This window comes from Eptatretus burgeri, chromosome 24 (genome assembly GCF_056783735.1).
Source record: "Eptatretus burgeri isolate ZD-2024b chromosome 24, Ebu_testis_v1, whole genome shotgun sequence".
NCBI lineage: Eukaryota > Metazoa > Chordata > Myxini > Myxiniformes > Myxinidae > Eptatretus > Eptatretus burgeri.
Genome location: NC_140984.1, coordinates 1764536 through 1779232, shown reverse-complemented (window position 1 = coordinate 1779232; position 14697 = coordinate 1764536). Strand labels below are relative to the sequence as shown.

Sequence of the window (14697 nt, the reverse complement as noted above, 5' to 3'; positions counted from 1 at the left end):
ATTTATTTATTTACCGAAAACGATTCCACGACCCACACGCCGCCTCCAATTATTTATTTATTTACCTTAAACGATTCCACGACCCACACACCACCTTATTTATTTATCGTAAACAATTCCACGACCCACACACCACCTTTAATTATTTATTTATTTGCCGAAAACGATTCCTCACCCAACACACCACCTTATTTATTTCCCGTAAACGATTCCACGACCCACACACCATCTTTAATTATTTATTTATTAACCAAAAAACGATTCCACGACCTACACACGACCTCCAATTATTTATTTATTTACCGTAAATGATTCCACGACCCACACACCACCTTATTTATTTACCGTAAACGATTCCACGACCCACACACCACCTTTAATTATTTATTTATTCACCGGAAATGATTCCCCACCCACACACCACCTTGTTTACTCATTTATTTATTTACCGTAAACGATTCCACGACCCACACACCACCGTTAATTATTTATTTCCCAAAAACGATTCCACGACCCACACACTACCTTATTTATTTACCGTAAACGATTCCACGACCCACACACGACCTGCAATTAATTATTTATTTACCGTAAACGATTCCACGATCCACACACCACCTTTAATTATTTATTTATTCACCGAAAACGATTCCCCACCCACACACCACCTTCAATTATTTATTTTTTTACCATTTTGGATTCTCCTCCTGACACACCACCTCCAATTATTTATTTATTTACCGTAAACGATTCCATGACCCACACACCACCTTTAATTATTTATTTACCGAAAACAATTCCACGATCCACACACCGCCTCCAATTATTTATTTATTTCACGAAAACGATTCCACGACCCACACATCACCTTTAATTATTCATTTATTTTCCGCAAATGATTCCCCACACACACACCACCTCCAATTATTTATTTATTTACCGTAAACGATTCCACGAACCACACACCACCTTTAACTATTTATTTATTTACCGTAAATGATTCCACGATCCATACACCACCTTTAATTATTTATTTACCGTAAACAATTCCACGACCCACACTCCGCCTCCAATTATTTATTTATTTCCCGTAAACGATTCCACGATACACACCACCTCCAATTATTTATTATTTAAAGTGGGAGTGGCGTAGGAAAATGGGCGTGGCTTATGAAAAATATTGTGTGGCTCAGGAGGTGTGGTCAAACATGAGCATTGAGAGAAGTTTATCGGGTTTTCCGTGTGTGTGTGTGTGTGTGTGTGTGTGTGTGTGTGTGTGTGTGTGTGTGTGTGTGTGTGCAATGCGAGGCTCCACAGCACAAACCAGCAAACCGATTATTTTTCAAATGGTAGTTCTTCAAAAATAGGGTGTCTATTTAACATCATTTTTTATGAGGAATGCCCGTTGGCAAAATACACAATAGGAAAAATCTTGCCAGGCAGAGGAACAATTGTATGTGAACCAATACGTCTTGGCAATGAATCTTCGTCGGTGCATCAGTCAGAATGAAAAGCATCGTATCCAGCGCTTCGATCCTAGCGAATCCCTCGTCGCCTACCGGCTTGTTTTTATTTTTTTTGCACGTACGGCCATGCACGTACGGACACGCGAGAGCGAAGGAACGGCCTGTGTGTTTGTTGTTTCTGGCACGCGGTTTGAAAGTTTTTCTTTTGTTTTTTTTTGCACGTGCGGCCACGCACGTACGGGCATGCACGAGTAATGATTCATGAGGTAATGAAGAAGAACAGTCTAACGGACGCCTATCAACAAAGTCAATTCTGATTGGACGGTCGAGACTGACGCGTCATCACCTCCTAACGGTCGAGGTGGGAGGAGCCTGTTACTGTAACCCAACGATCTCGGTGTTACAAACAGGCTCCTCCCAACTCGACCGTTGGGAGGTGATGACGCATCAGTCGAGAACGTCCAATCGTGAAACGAGAGAGTTCACGGAACACCTGACCTGACCAGTCTTGAGAAAAAGGACATGGCATGGGTCTTTCAACTCTTGCTTTGTGTTATGTACCAAACAAACGGCGCTAGGCATCGTCATTGTGCCCTCGTGGCACGAGCTCGCGTGCATGGTTTATCAAAGTACTGTACTGCTGAACTGAAGATTTTTTATGTCGTGCGAAAAAGGCAATTTGTGTTCAAGTATATAATTCAAATGAAATAAAATAAAGTTTTAAAGGTCGAAGAAAAAATGTGTTTTTTTTCAGGAGTTTACAGCCGTTGACGCAGTGTCTTTTACACCACCTCATTTAAGACGTTCTCTCAGTCATTCAAGCCTGCTGTTTACGTCCTTTATGATGTCACTAAAGCAGTACGTTTCTTGTTTTTGGAATGGTTTTCAATTTTGTACGACTGCCAGACAGGCAGACAAAGTAAAAAAAAAAAAAACATTAACGTACTCTGTGTGCGCATGCATGTGATCCGGGACAAGATCCTGGACAATTTGCCAAATTCACACCCAAAGTACTGCTAAACTGCAGGTTCGTTTTCTCATTCATGTTCTCCAGTGTTCAAAATATTAAAAATTCAACTGAAATTGAGTAGTTCTTCGATCATAGACTTCATGTCTGTGGACAGACAAACAGACAGACAAGCCGGTAGGCGACGAGGGATTCACTTAGATCGAAGCGCTGGATACGATGTTTTTCATTCTGACTGATCCACCGACGAAGATTCATTGCCAAGATGTATTGGTTCACATACAATTGTTCCTCTGCCTGGCAAGATTTTTCCTATTGCGTATTTTGCCAACTGGCACTCCTCATAAAAAGAGAAAAAAATAGACACCCTATTTTTGAAGGACTACCATTTGAAAAATAATCGCTTTGCTGGTATGTGCTGTGTAGCCTCGCGTTGCACACACACACACACACACACACACACACACTCACACACACACACACACACACACACACACACACACACACACACACACACACACACACACACACACACACACACACACACACACACACATAGATGGAAAACCCGATAAACTTCTCTCAATGCTCTTGTTTGACCACACCTCCTGAGCCACAATATTTTCATAAGCCACGCCCACTTTCCATAAGACACGCCCACTTTCCTACGCCACTCCCACTTTCCTACGCCACTCCAACTTTCCATCAACCACGTCCACTTTCCCTAAGCTCCGCCCACTTTCCTCAGCCCCTCATAAAAAATGATGGTAAATAGACACCCGATTTTTGAAGGACTACCATTTGAAAAATTAAACTTCAATGAAAAATCGGCAAGAGTAAAATTTTCTAAATATCTCGAGGTGTTTAATTCCGAAGTCTCGTTTCTCTACATTCAAAACTGAAGGACAAGTATTGAAAATACTGGACGCGGTTTTTCAGCCGCTGCACAGTAACGGGTGGTTGCTGGGCAACGAAATTCAAATGCGGACATTCCCAGCACATATTGCAGATGTTGGCAAAGTTTCATCGAAATCGGTTCACTGGTTCGTGCTGTGGAGCCTCGCGTTGCAGACACACATACACACACACACACACATAGACAGACAGACGGAAAACCCGACAATAAGGGATATCTAGCGAATCCAACAGACGGAAAACCCGACAATAAGGGATATCTAGCATATATAGCGAATCCAATAAAAACTTTCAAACTGTGTGCCAGAAACAACAACCACAAAGGCCGTTCCTTCGCACTCGCGTGCCCGTACGTGCATGGCCGTACGTGCAAAAAAACAAAAAACTTTGAAACAACTGCACAGGCCGTTCCTTCGCTCTCGTAAACGACGACTGGATTGGGGCATTGTGTTTATCTATAAATGCGCATAAGAAATCGAGAAATTATTAGAATACAGTAAGTCATCACTATCGTGAAGTCCGTACGTTGTAACCCGTAATGGGGAACGCGGTTGAGGATCTCTTCCACAACGGCCACACCTACGCAGCAACGTGTCCTGTCATTGGTAACTAAACGGTGCATCGACCACGCCTACGCAGCAACGTGTCCTGTCATTGGTAACTAAATGGTGCATCGGCCATGCCTACGCAGTAACGTGTCCTGTCATTGGTTTGGTAAATAAATGGCCATAACTTGGGAACGACTTGTCCGATTAATATCAAACCTTGAAAAGGTACATACTCAGGTCCCCAGTAATATAGTTGGCAAGTTTCAATTCGATCGGACCAGTGGTTGTTGAGAAACAGCAGTCACAGACACATACACACACACAGACACACACACACACACACACACACACACACACACACACACACACACACACACACACACACACACACACACACACACACACACACACACACACACACACACACACACACACACACAAACAGATTGCTGGAATTATAGATAGATATAAGTGAAGAATGCACACATTCTTTGCAGCATCCATGGTCACAGCAAATTTCGTTTCAAGATCACAGTTTTGCGCCATCTCTCTCGAGCCTTGTAGGACACATCAGAACACGGTGTGCACGTCAGGATGCATTAGACCTGCCTATTTGAGCCTGAGGTATGCCGCAAAGGCTGCTTGCTCGACTCGTGCGACCTGCGCTCTCGGTTGCATTCTGAGCAGGTGAGTCGAGCCCCATGGTCTGAGGTGCACTGCAAGGCCGATGGGCTTGACCGGCGTGACCTTCAGGCACAGTTTGACAAAGTTGTCTTATTTTTGCATCACATTTTAATAGTTAATTTAAGCACAAGATTATTTAATACCTTGCTCTCACTGGTGTGACATATAAGTTGATAACAATTACACAAGTTAACTTTCACTCTGTACTCAGCATTGTTATCATACGTTCTGTGACTCGTGAGGACGTGCAAATTGATTGGGTGATTTGTGAGCCTCACATGTTCCCAAAAGAACCGGAAGTACTGTTTTATCAGTCGTGTGATAGTCACTGAATGAGTGTGTCTGCACTGGTTTTTAGATCTACTGTCATCTATAGACAGTACCTTGGGTAGGCTCTGCATTGTTAAATGCTCCGTCTTGTTTTTTTTAAAAGCTAAGTTGGAGAAATACAATTAATAATCTAATTAACTAATTAATATTTTAATAATAAAACATGGTTATCATGACCATTTGCCCAGAATAATGAAAAAAACAAAAAATTTATTTTTATTCCTTTCTCATTTGAGGAGCAAGAGTCAGGGGAGGAGTTTTCCGACGAGGTTGCGGTGCGAGGGATGTCTGCACTCCACACTTGGAATTTCGACGACCATCATATGTTGCCAACTCGGGAACCATCAACACGTCGCAGGTCGAATCTCGAAGTTCACGACATTTTATCCACCATGAATCTCAACGTTCACTGGATACCCACGGTGTTTCACCAGCTTGTGGCAGGACGCAATTGCCACCCTCGCCCAGCAGCACCAACCTCCACAGCGATCGTGATGTTGATGTTTTGCCTTCATCTAAAACTGCAGCAACATTGCGGTGTACTCCTTCATCTTTTCCTTCCACACAAACTCCTCTTTGCTCATCATCGATTTGCACTGCTCAACCGTCGTCCGCTTCTCCATCTTCCCTCCTTGGAAATATCTCTGATAGTACGCCCGTGGGACCAGCATCGCAGCTGCTTCATGGTAGGGAAAAGCTAGTTGTGTTTTGGGTCTTCTCGAAGTGTAGCGTCTCTTCGAAGAAAAGTTTTTTTTTTTTTTTTTTTGTCATTTCAAAACCACAGTTTACTTGTATTTTGTTTTTGTTGTTCACCATGATGCCAGTTTGGTAGTGTGTTGCCTTTAAAGCATCATATTTTTATTTTTTTTAATGTTTTTACTCCATGGGGCTCTCGTATTTGTGATTGTGAAAGAAAACTTACTGACTTATATCAATGTTTCCGCCATGCAGAGAGCTCCTGACTTGGGACAGTGTCTGTGATGCTGATTTGTGGGTCACTTGGGACAGTGTCTGTGAACACTCGTCTGAAATATTTTGCATGTGGAAGAGCAGCAAAAGCATTCCTCACTCTGCGATTACGACAGAAGCATGGCGGGTTGTAAGCCAAGTGACAGGATTGTAAGTCATTATTGACTGAAAGCGAAACAAATGGGTAGACCATGATGGTGTCCACGTTGGAGTACAGTTGGACCCTGACATCCGCGGTTCCGCTATTCGCGGTGCATAAAATGTGAACTGCTTCTACATTCATGGCCCTCTGCTTCACGTTGTCGCGGTTTTTCTGACCCGCTTCTTTATTCATGGTCCTGTGCTTCATGTGGTCGTGGTTTTTCTGACCCGTTTCTACATGCATGGCCCTGTGCTTCACGTTGTCGCGGTTTTTCTGACCCACTTCTACATTCATGGCCCTGTGCTTCACGTAGTCGCGGTTTTTCTGACCCGCTTCTACATTCATGGTCCTGTGCTTCACGTAGTCGCGGTTTTTCTGACCCACTTCTACATTCATGGCCCTGTGCTTCACGTAGTCGCGGTTTTTCTGACCCACTTCTACATTCATCGCCCTGTGCTTCACGTAGTCGCGGTTTTTCTGACCCGCTTCTTCATTCATGGCCCTGTGCTTCACGTAGTCGCAGTTTTTCTGACCTGCTTCTTCATTCATGGCCCTGTGCTTCACGTTGTCGCGGTTTTTCTGACCTGCTTCTTCATTCATGGCCCTGTGCTTCACGTAGTCTCGGTTTTTCTGACCTGCTTCTTCATTCATGGCCCTGTGCTTCACGTTGTCGCGGTTTTTCTGACCTGCTTCTTCATTCATGGCCCTGTGCTTCACGTTGTCGCGGTTTTTCTGACCTGCTTCTTCATTCATGGCCCTGTGCTTCACGTAGTCTCTGTTTTTCTGACCTGCTTCTTCATTCATGGCCCTGTGCTTCATGTAGTCTCGGTTTTTCTGACCTGCTTCTTCATTCATGGCCCTGTGCTTCATGTAGTCTCGGTTTTTCTGACCTGCTTCTTCATTCATGGCCCTGTGCTTCACGTAGTCTCGGTTTTTTCTGACCTGCTTCTTCATTCATGGCCCTGTGCTTCACGTTGTCGCGGTTTTTCTGACCTGCTTCTTCATTCGTGGCCCTGTGCTTCACGTAGTCGCAGTTTTTCTGACCTGCTTCTTCATTCATGGCCCTGTGCTTCACGTTGTCGCAGTTTTTCTGACCTGCTTCTACATTCATGGCCCTGTGATTCACGTAGTCGCAGTTTTTCTGACCTGCTTCTTCATTCGTGGCCCTGTGCTTCACGTTGTTGCGGTTTTTCAGACCTGCTTCTACATCCACGGCCCTGTGCTTCACCTTGTCACGGTTTTTCGTCGGTGTATTCACGGTTTACAAGTTAAAAATTTGAGTGCACTCGTAAACTAGACAAGAAAACCCATGAAGCATCTGCATGTCGAGGTTGGTGTGGTGAGTGGTGTAGTGTAATTTCTAGAGATGTTCTGATTGGTGGAAGGGGCTGGGAATTGGTTTAGTTTGTTCTCAACCACATTCGGACTGTTTTTGCTGTGGATGACAAATTAATTTATTTATTTTGTAAACCTCTGACCAACAAGATTTTATTTAATGAGGTTTTTCTGCTCTGATAGCACAAAAACAATTTCTGTGGCCTCATGAATTGAAATGGTTCTCAAATTGTGAATATTATTTGGATTTCTGGCCATTTGGAGGAATTGCTCAAGGTTGAATTTATTTTGTCCTCGCTATCTCGCGATCAGGGTTGGGCTGTGACCTCCTGAGCCCGAAAAAAATAGTCAAATCGCCATCGAAGAGCAGCAGGTGAGGAAATTTGGAAATTTATACCTTTTTACCTGCGGTCGTTCTGCTCGACAATTTATAATGATGCTTTGCACTTCCAAAGACTTTTTGTTTTAAATTCCGAATAATTATTTCTGCATTTTTATTTATTCATTTAAGGCCGGTGGTCAGAAGGCCCCCAGTAGCGACAAGTGTGCCTTCTGCGACGACGACAGATGCGGATGAGGAGAGAGCTCCAGTCGACCCCAAGGAGGTCGAGGCTGAGATTTATCCGGTAAGGTGCATTTGAACAGGACTGTAAAGCTGCACCTGTTGTTGGATGGAACAAACCACATCAATGCCCTTTACGTGGCAGATCTTTGAGACTGCGAGAGAGACGCTGCTTGCAAACTCGGCATTACAAGAGAAGCTGGCTCTGAATATCAACCACATCATGAGCAGGTGCCGACCGATTAAGATATGAGTGTCCATCGGAGCAATTGAAGATGCCTGAATATTTTTGGGGATTATTTTATGGTTTAATGTATATTTAATTCCTCCCCCCCCCCCCACCAACCTCATATGTACTGTATTTTAAAGCAGTGAAATATGCAGCAGTACCTTGGCTGAAGACCCGGTACTCGCAGTGGAACAAGCACAGGACAGCTCAGCAGAGATGGAGCACAACTCTTTGAACGAATCGCCGGATGTTCCGGTCAGAAGTTTCATCCATTTTCCTTTTCTTGTGCGATTTGGAACAACTGTGCTTCCTTCACATAATGGTTTGAGCTTGGCTGCTCGTGTTCAAATTTGGATTTTTAATACAAGGATTAAAATGGATGAAAACCTATACATACATATATATATATATATATATATATATATATATATATATATATATATATATATATACATATGTATATCTATATATACATATATATATATATATATATATATATATATATATATATATATATAACCGGGCGTAGTGGCGTGCGCCTGTAATCCGGCTACTCGGAGGTTTGGGTTGGAGGATCGCTTGAGGACGGGAGCTCTGCATTGGGCCATCCTATGAGAGGGTGTAGGGCAGCCCGGAATCATGGCGAAACCCAATCCTTATCCCTGTATCGTAAGAGGCGACCAGGGTTGCGTCAGGAAGGGCATCCGGCGTAAAACCTATGCCAAATCAGTATGCGGATCATAACGGATGATCCGCTGTGGTGACCCCTAACGGGAGCAGCCGAAAGACGAACAACAACATATATATATATATATATATATATATATATATATATATATATATATATATATATATATATATATACAGTATATATATATAACCAGGAGTGTGCATATGGCATGCTGTGTTTACATTTGGGTGAGGTGTGATGTCGGATGTGCTGCGTTCTCTTTTGGTGGTGGGGTGAATGGGCATGCCACACTTGTGCTCGAGAGCAGAGGGGTGGAAGTGGATATAGGATATCGGTGGATATAGGAGACCAGTCCTGAAGTGCTAAAAGAAAAAAGGTGAATGTAGAAACAGGTCACATAGTGACCCACAAATCCGCGAATAGCGGGGTCCGACAGTACTCGGACGTGTTAAACAGGGTGGTGTACAAGACTCCTTCAACAGTAGTCAACATCCGGATTTTTTAAGGGGTGTAGCCGCTTCATTATTTGGCTGTCCTTCCTTCCATCAAAAAAAGAAGAAGAAGAACCCTTCTTGTGTAATTCCAGAGGGTTCCAAAGGGTAATCCTCAAGATTTGTTCAGGATTCTGAAGGGAAGATTTAAAAAGTTCTGATTCTGAAGGGTGATTCCAATGGGTTTCGTTTGTTTCTCGGCTTTGCCAATTTTATATTTAAAATGCTATACTGAACACTTTCTTCGGACTGGGTGTGATTTTTTAAAATGATTTATTTATTTGTTTATTTTTAACCATCTTTAAAATCTAAATATGTATTGAAACACTGCATGGGGGGCGCGGGGGGGGGGTATTGTGTTCTATGAACTCTCGAGTTACCTCCGTCAACGAAGGTGAAGTCTGTGTGCAGGATATCTCAAAAAGTTGTGGACGGATTCGGACGAAACTTGGTGGACAGGTTAGATGTGTGACGAGGAAGAATTGATTCCATTTTGGAATGAGAGCGAGGACACAATGTACAACAAGGTGGGCATGAGACAAGAGGGGCGGGAGAGGGAAGGACAAAATAGTGGGGAACAGAGACATTCGGAGATCTGTGGAACGGAGAGGGATGGGGCAAGGAACACAGTGTATACAAGATGGACATTACAGGGACTTTCAAGGAAGTGTTACGGCTGTGGAAATTCGCAACCCACCATTCAGGGCCCGTAGGTGAGATATCTCGAAGTACATGTGTAGTTAGCCCCAAACCCGTTGTATAGAGGGAATGTATGTGATTCATCCGGGCTGCGATCCTTTGAGTTAGGTGTTTTTCTGTTCTATCTTTATTTTGAACCAACCACGTCTCAACCGCCATCACACAACAACCACCTCAACCACCACGCCAGCCATCGTCACGAAATACAACCAAGCTCCAACCCTCAGACAACAACAACAACGCCAACAGCCACGACCTTTACCTTCACAACTCAATCCCGCAAACATCGCATCACCGCCATTCCCAAACGGCACAAGAACTATCAAACCACCACCGAAAACCCTCCACCACCTTCACCTCTCTCCTTCTATGGCTATTCCCGCACCACCTGTGAACACTGAGCGTCGGGCTGTCTCGGGCCTGTTCGGCGATTGGTGCCGAACGCACCGAGCCGCGAGCACAAATAGCGGCCTTTCCGAGGGAAAATTCGGATCAGGAACGTGACACGCCCACTTTTGCTCCGTCCAATTAGCAAGCGCGGGGCGGCTTGGCCCCGCCTCCAGGCGCGTCTGTGTGAAATCGATATATGCAAATTCTAGGATCAGGGGAGATTCACGCCCCCTTTCCTCCGACCAATGGGCGAGTGTGGCTCCGCCCGCGAGGTCATCCTGATCCGGATATTTACATATTGTTTGCTCCTGCCGGCCTATAAAACGGCGAGCGCAAGGCGAATCGTGGCAGAGTCAGTCGAGTCGGGTGGCGAAGTGATCGGTGTGTCTTCGAGTTGGGTTGCGGGAAGAGGGAAAGGAGCTCGGGTCCGAGGCGAGAAGGATGGCGGTTGGCGACGAGGTCGCGGTGTGGGATCGCTCGAAGCGGGACCCAAGCCAGCCAGCCATTCTCCCTCCCCCAGGGCATCAACAATTCCCCCTTTCCCCCGTGCTGAGATAGTGCAAAAAGGGGGCCCCGTTCCCACCCCACTCCAAACGTCGTGCCAACGAAACCCGCCAAGGAGCACGGAGTCGGGGCACAGCCACGCGGCCACATCTGCGGCCCGCCCGCCAACGCGTCACGAGGACGCGGGTAGGACCCCCCCCCCCGGTCTCGCGGATCTGGCCGCTCCTCCAGGTCACGCGCACAATTGGCCTACAGGCCTGTCTGCCCCCTTGTCTATGAGGGTGGCTTCTTTCCTTTGCTTTTGTGTAAATGTGTGTTGGCGCCGTCTGTAAAGTAAAGCTGTATAAGTGTTGCCGTGTGTGCGCGTAGTCGGTAGTAACTCTGCGTCGTGGTTGCTTTTGTTTTGGTTGCTATATGTGCATTTTGACTGTATGGCTGTATATATGTGCTTTCCGTGTGCCGGGAAATAAATGTGCATTGTGTGAATTGTTTTCCCGTTTCGCTTCGTCTTTTCTTTATTGACCCTCCATCCTGCTTCACGTAAAGGGTTCTTAGTGGGTGCAAAACGCCCGGTAAATAATCTGAACCGTCGAGGTCGACGATAACACCGCTCGGTTATCCCGATAGTACAGAACGAGCCGCCCAAGCGGCTCGTGTCCGGAGTCGACCTGCGGCGAGGTACGATCGCCCGGTTTACCATCCGCGTGGGTACTTAGGTAGGTCGAGTTTGGCGAACAACCATATCCTACGCGGGTGGCCGATTGGCACGATTGTGGTGAGGTCGAAAGGCCCACCCGTGACTAGCTCCGGGCGATAGTTCCCGGAGGGTCACGACTGAATTGTCCGTCCGATGGGCGACGCAGCCGCGATTCGAGTGACGTGGCCGTCCACACGCCGGCGGGCACGAATTCGCAACAGAAGGAAAGCAGGGAATTTGAAGGAGGTGGGCTTAAGGAGGATTAACCGGGGTAGAAAAGATCATGGTTTTGGATGGGGGATAATTAGAGGTGGTGGTGAACATAAAACACATTATCTTTGCGGACCTCTAATGTCCATCAACTAATGACAGCAGACGAGGCACTCAAAAAATTTTTTACATACATGGTCGAGGATTGTGGAAGAACTAAAGTCGAAACAAAATTGAAGAAACAAATAAGGAAACACCAACAGCAGTATAGAAGCGAGAGCGAGATCAAGAGGAGGGGGAGAAGGCCACATGGGGTGAACAAGCTTCATGTGAGCTGCAACACAGCCAGAAGAGGAAGGGGAAAGTGGGGATGAAACAAAAGGAGGTTAACCTCGCCCTGTTTGCGAAACGCCAGGATGACGGCTTACAGATCGGCCGAGATACAGACGCAGGCTGAACTGCTCCGAAGCAAGTTCTACATACCTGAAGGGCCTAGGCTGTCCTGACAGCCCATTTGTTGAAGGCCATAGTCCCGCAGGTGAACAAAAACTTTTTACCTGCAATTGTTTTTTTAAAATTCCACTGCAATAATGATCTCGATCATGGATTGCGCAATGAATGTAATCGGCCGCCCCTGCCCTTGAGACGAGCTGCGATCTCAATTCTTCAATCGATAGCAATTTCAGCTTGATCTTTTTCCGATGGATGCAGTGTTCTCCGCCTTCAACATCCACGCACAGTCATGTGGCTTCCTCCGAGTCGGGAAAACTGACGGCAGGCCAGCCTCAAGATGCTGATACGCCAGTCACTGGTGTGGTCACTTCAGAAAGTGAGCGACGAGGTAATATATGTATATATATATATATATTCCTTTTTGCGGTGGTGGAAATGAAGTTGCATAAATGTACTTTGATGGGAAAGATGTCTGATGTTCTTGACATTTCATTGATGTTGCAGATTTACCATGCAAACCCACAAGGACTACTCGGTGAGTCACCACTTATTTCTTGATAAAATTTTTTTTTTTTTTAATCACTCGTAAGTAGCTTCCGTGAGATCTTCCGTGAGACGTGTGTTGTTGTTTGAAAATACCTGGTGGTTTTGAAGAGCTTTGCCATGGTCTTCTGATCAGCCGGACCAGCGTTCGCATTTCGAGATCCAAAGGAAGCGAAGCTCAAGTTGCAGTCGCGACCAAAGAGTTGCTGCGTGGCCCAGAATCGTGTTCAGCACAGGAACAACCTTACCGTCGTGTTGTGCATTTCAATGGGGAGGTTGCTGTTGGAAACGAGACAGGTGGACCAGCTGGAGCGAGGAAGACAAAGAGTGTTCCTCTGGATGGCACCAAGCAAGGCACCGGTGAAACAAAAACTCAGCAAAGGCAATCAAGAAGGGGCCTTGGTCACGGCACTCCTGCATCTGCGGACACTGGCTGCCAATCGCAGGCACCGGTGGAGAACTTCATCAGCACTGGAGATAATTCTGCAATACAAATGGAATCTGTTGTTCCACTTGAGGGCATCGAACCTGTTCCACGCAGGAACGCGACCGAAACGGGCAGAAAATCCACGCGACTGCCTCGCACGACAAAGGTGAGGCCCGTGAGGGAGACCAACGGTGGACAGCGACACCAGAAGCACCCGTGGTTTCCGAGGATGGAGAAGCCTGTACTCCGACAAATCGTGGATGTTTGCAATCCCAACTCGTGCAGCAGGTTGAGTGAGGCTGCAACACGGCGGGCAACAGCTCCTCGGCAGAAGCAGAGTTGCAACGAAACGGGGGAAGCAAAAGCTGCAAGTTCAAAAAACAGCGGATGCAAGAGAGCGCCAAAATCTGTCGATTGGCAGAATGTCCGTAATGCGCAGGCTTCAGGTTATTTGGCCATCTCTGGCACTCCAACTCGATCAAGACAAGTCGCAGGTGTCGAAAGAGCGCGGAGAAAGGTGACTTTTGTCGGCCTGGCTTCCGCTGCTGAAAATGGCACTCCGAGGCAGAGTGTAGAGAGTCCTGCCAATGTTGCGAGCAGTGAAAGTCGCATCAACATGGCCACTCAGACCCTTGTGACACCGTCACAGGCCTCCACAATGTCTCAAGCCCCCAGCAAAGACGGCAAAAGCAAATCGCTCAAACACCCCAAACAGGCAACTTGTGTGGAAGCTGCAGCAGCCTCAGGGTTATGGAGACACGGAGGTGAACGAAGGGACGCCGTCAAAAACGATGAACGCTTACAAGCTGGGATGAGGGAAGCAGGTGCTGAGAATGTAACTGAGAGAAGGAACAATAAATCCAGAAAGAAAAGGGCATGGAATGATTCCAGGAAAGACGACGGTGCCCATGAAGCGGAGGTATCCAAACGCGTAAGTCATCCTGTAAGTGGCCCTCACGATGGATTGTTGAGTGCGCACTAGAGATAAAAAAATCTTTGAAAGCTCTTGTTTTTCTGTTGATACCTTCCAAATCCAGTGATTCGACTTCAACCCACCATTGTCCCCCTCCCCCCTCACCCCCCCTTTCACTCCAGAAACACAAGAGACAGCAACTGGAAGCATTTCCCACGTTCACTGACTTGGACAGGTTTTTGTCCCAGCTCAGCTATACGGAATGAGACGGACATTTCTTTCTCCTCCAACCAAAATATCCCGAGTCTACAGTGGGACAGCGCTGTCTGTCTCGTACCCGTGCAGGAAGAAGCCACAGACAACCTGCCGCGTCCAACGGGGGCCATAGTTCGATCAGTCCGAGTTTTTATTCCTGTTTTTATGATTGTTGTTTTGTTGGGATGAATGAACTTGTATTTATTATTTGTGCTCATGCTTCCAAGTGTTCTGCTTCAGCTGATTTGCACTGAATTATTTATTTAAAATTTTTTTG

General features: G+C 46.0%; 1 protein-coding gene and 1 pseudogene across 1 annotated transcript in view; both read left to right on the top strand.

Moving 5' to 3' along the window:
- Positions 1-14659, top strand: part of LOC147007874 (uncharacterized) — a 16369-nt gene extending 1710 nt beyond the window's left edge. The window contains exons 2-10 of the mRNA XM_085866258.1: positions 5147-5596; positions 7669-7729; positions 7868-7982; positions 8064-8149; positions 8288-8402; positions 12541-12670; positions 12787-12817; positions 12962-14183; positions 14348-14659. Coding sequence (XP_085722384.1) covers positions 5147-5596; positions 7669-7729; positions 7868-7982; positions 8064-8149; positions 8288-8402; positions 12541-12670; positions 12787-12817; positions 12962-14183; positions 14348-14431 — 2294 coding nt within the window. The 3' untranslated portion in view covers positions 14432-14659. The remainder of the gene's footprint in view (positions 1-5146; positions 5597-7668; positions 7730-7867; positions 7983-8063; positions 8150-8287; positions 8403-12540; positions 12671-12786; positions 12818-12961; positions 14184-14347) is intronic.
- LOC147007875 (signal recognition particle RNA) lies at positions 8666-8806 on the top strand (annotated as a pseudogene).
- Positions 14660-14697: the final 38 nt, after the last annotated feature.